The sequence below is a fragment of the Penaeus monodon genome, chromosome 20 (genome assembly GCF_015228065.2).
Source record: "Penaeus monodon isolate SGIC_2016 chromosome 20, NSTDA_Pmon_1, whole genome shotgun sequence".
NCBI classification, from domain to species: domain Eukaryota; kingdom Metazoa; phylum Arthropoda; class Malacostraca; order Decapoda; family Penaeidae; genus Penaeus; species Penaeus monodon.
This window is the reverse complement of record NC_051405.1, coordinates 2,049,800-2,050,140: the sequence shown is the minus strand read 5'-3', so window position 1 is coordinate 2,050,140 and position 341 is coordinate 2,049,800. Positions and strand designations below refer to the sequence as shown.

The 341-nt window shown below is 56.0% G+C and overlaps 1 protein-coding gene across 1 annotated transcript in view; it reads right to left on the bottom strand.

Moving 5' to 3' along the window:
- The window catches only part of LOC119586034 (GTP-binding protein RAD-like), a 10,863-nt gene extending 10,545 nt beyond the window's left edge, over positions 1 to 318 (bottom strand). Inside the window, exon 1 of the mRNA XM_037934738.1 lies at positions 21 to 318. Within this exon, the coding sequence (XP_037790666.1) occupies positions 21 to 155 (135 nt within the window). The 5' untranslated portion in view covers positions 156 to 318. The remainder of the gene's footprint in view (positions 1 to 20) is intronic.
- Positions 319 to 341: the final 23 nt, after the last annotated feature.

Sequence of the window (341 nt, the reverse complement as noted above, 5' to 3'; positions counted from 1 at the left end):
GCCGACGCAGCGTCACTCACCGCGATGGCCTGCGTGATCTCCTGCAGGCGGATGAACACGAGCTCCGCCTCCTCGCCCTCAAGGATGACTGAGACGCTCCTCTCGGCCCCCCGACCCGTCTCCTCGTTTCCTGCGGGCGAAAACACTCCTCTCATTAAGGCCGAAATTAACAGGGAAAAGGAGGTGAAGAGGCAGGTACGTAAGAGTGAATTTTAATGGGATATTAGCTTCTCAAGTCGACCCGACGGCGAGTGTGAGGAAAGTGGCCCTTTTTCCCACTATCTTTTGGTGGTTATTGGAGGATCCTTTACCTCGAGGAATGGCTGAGGTGCGGGGTCAGA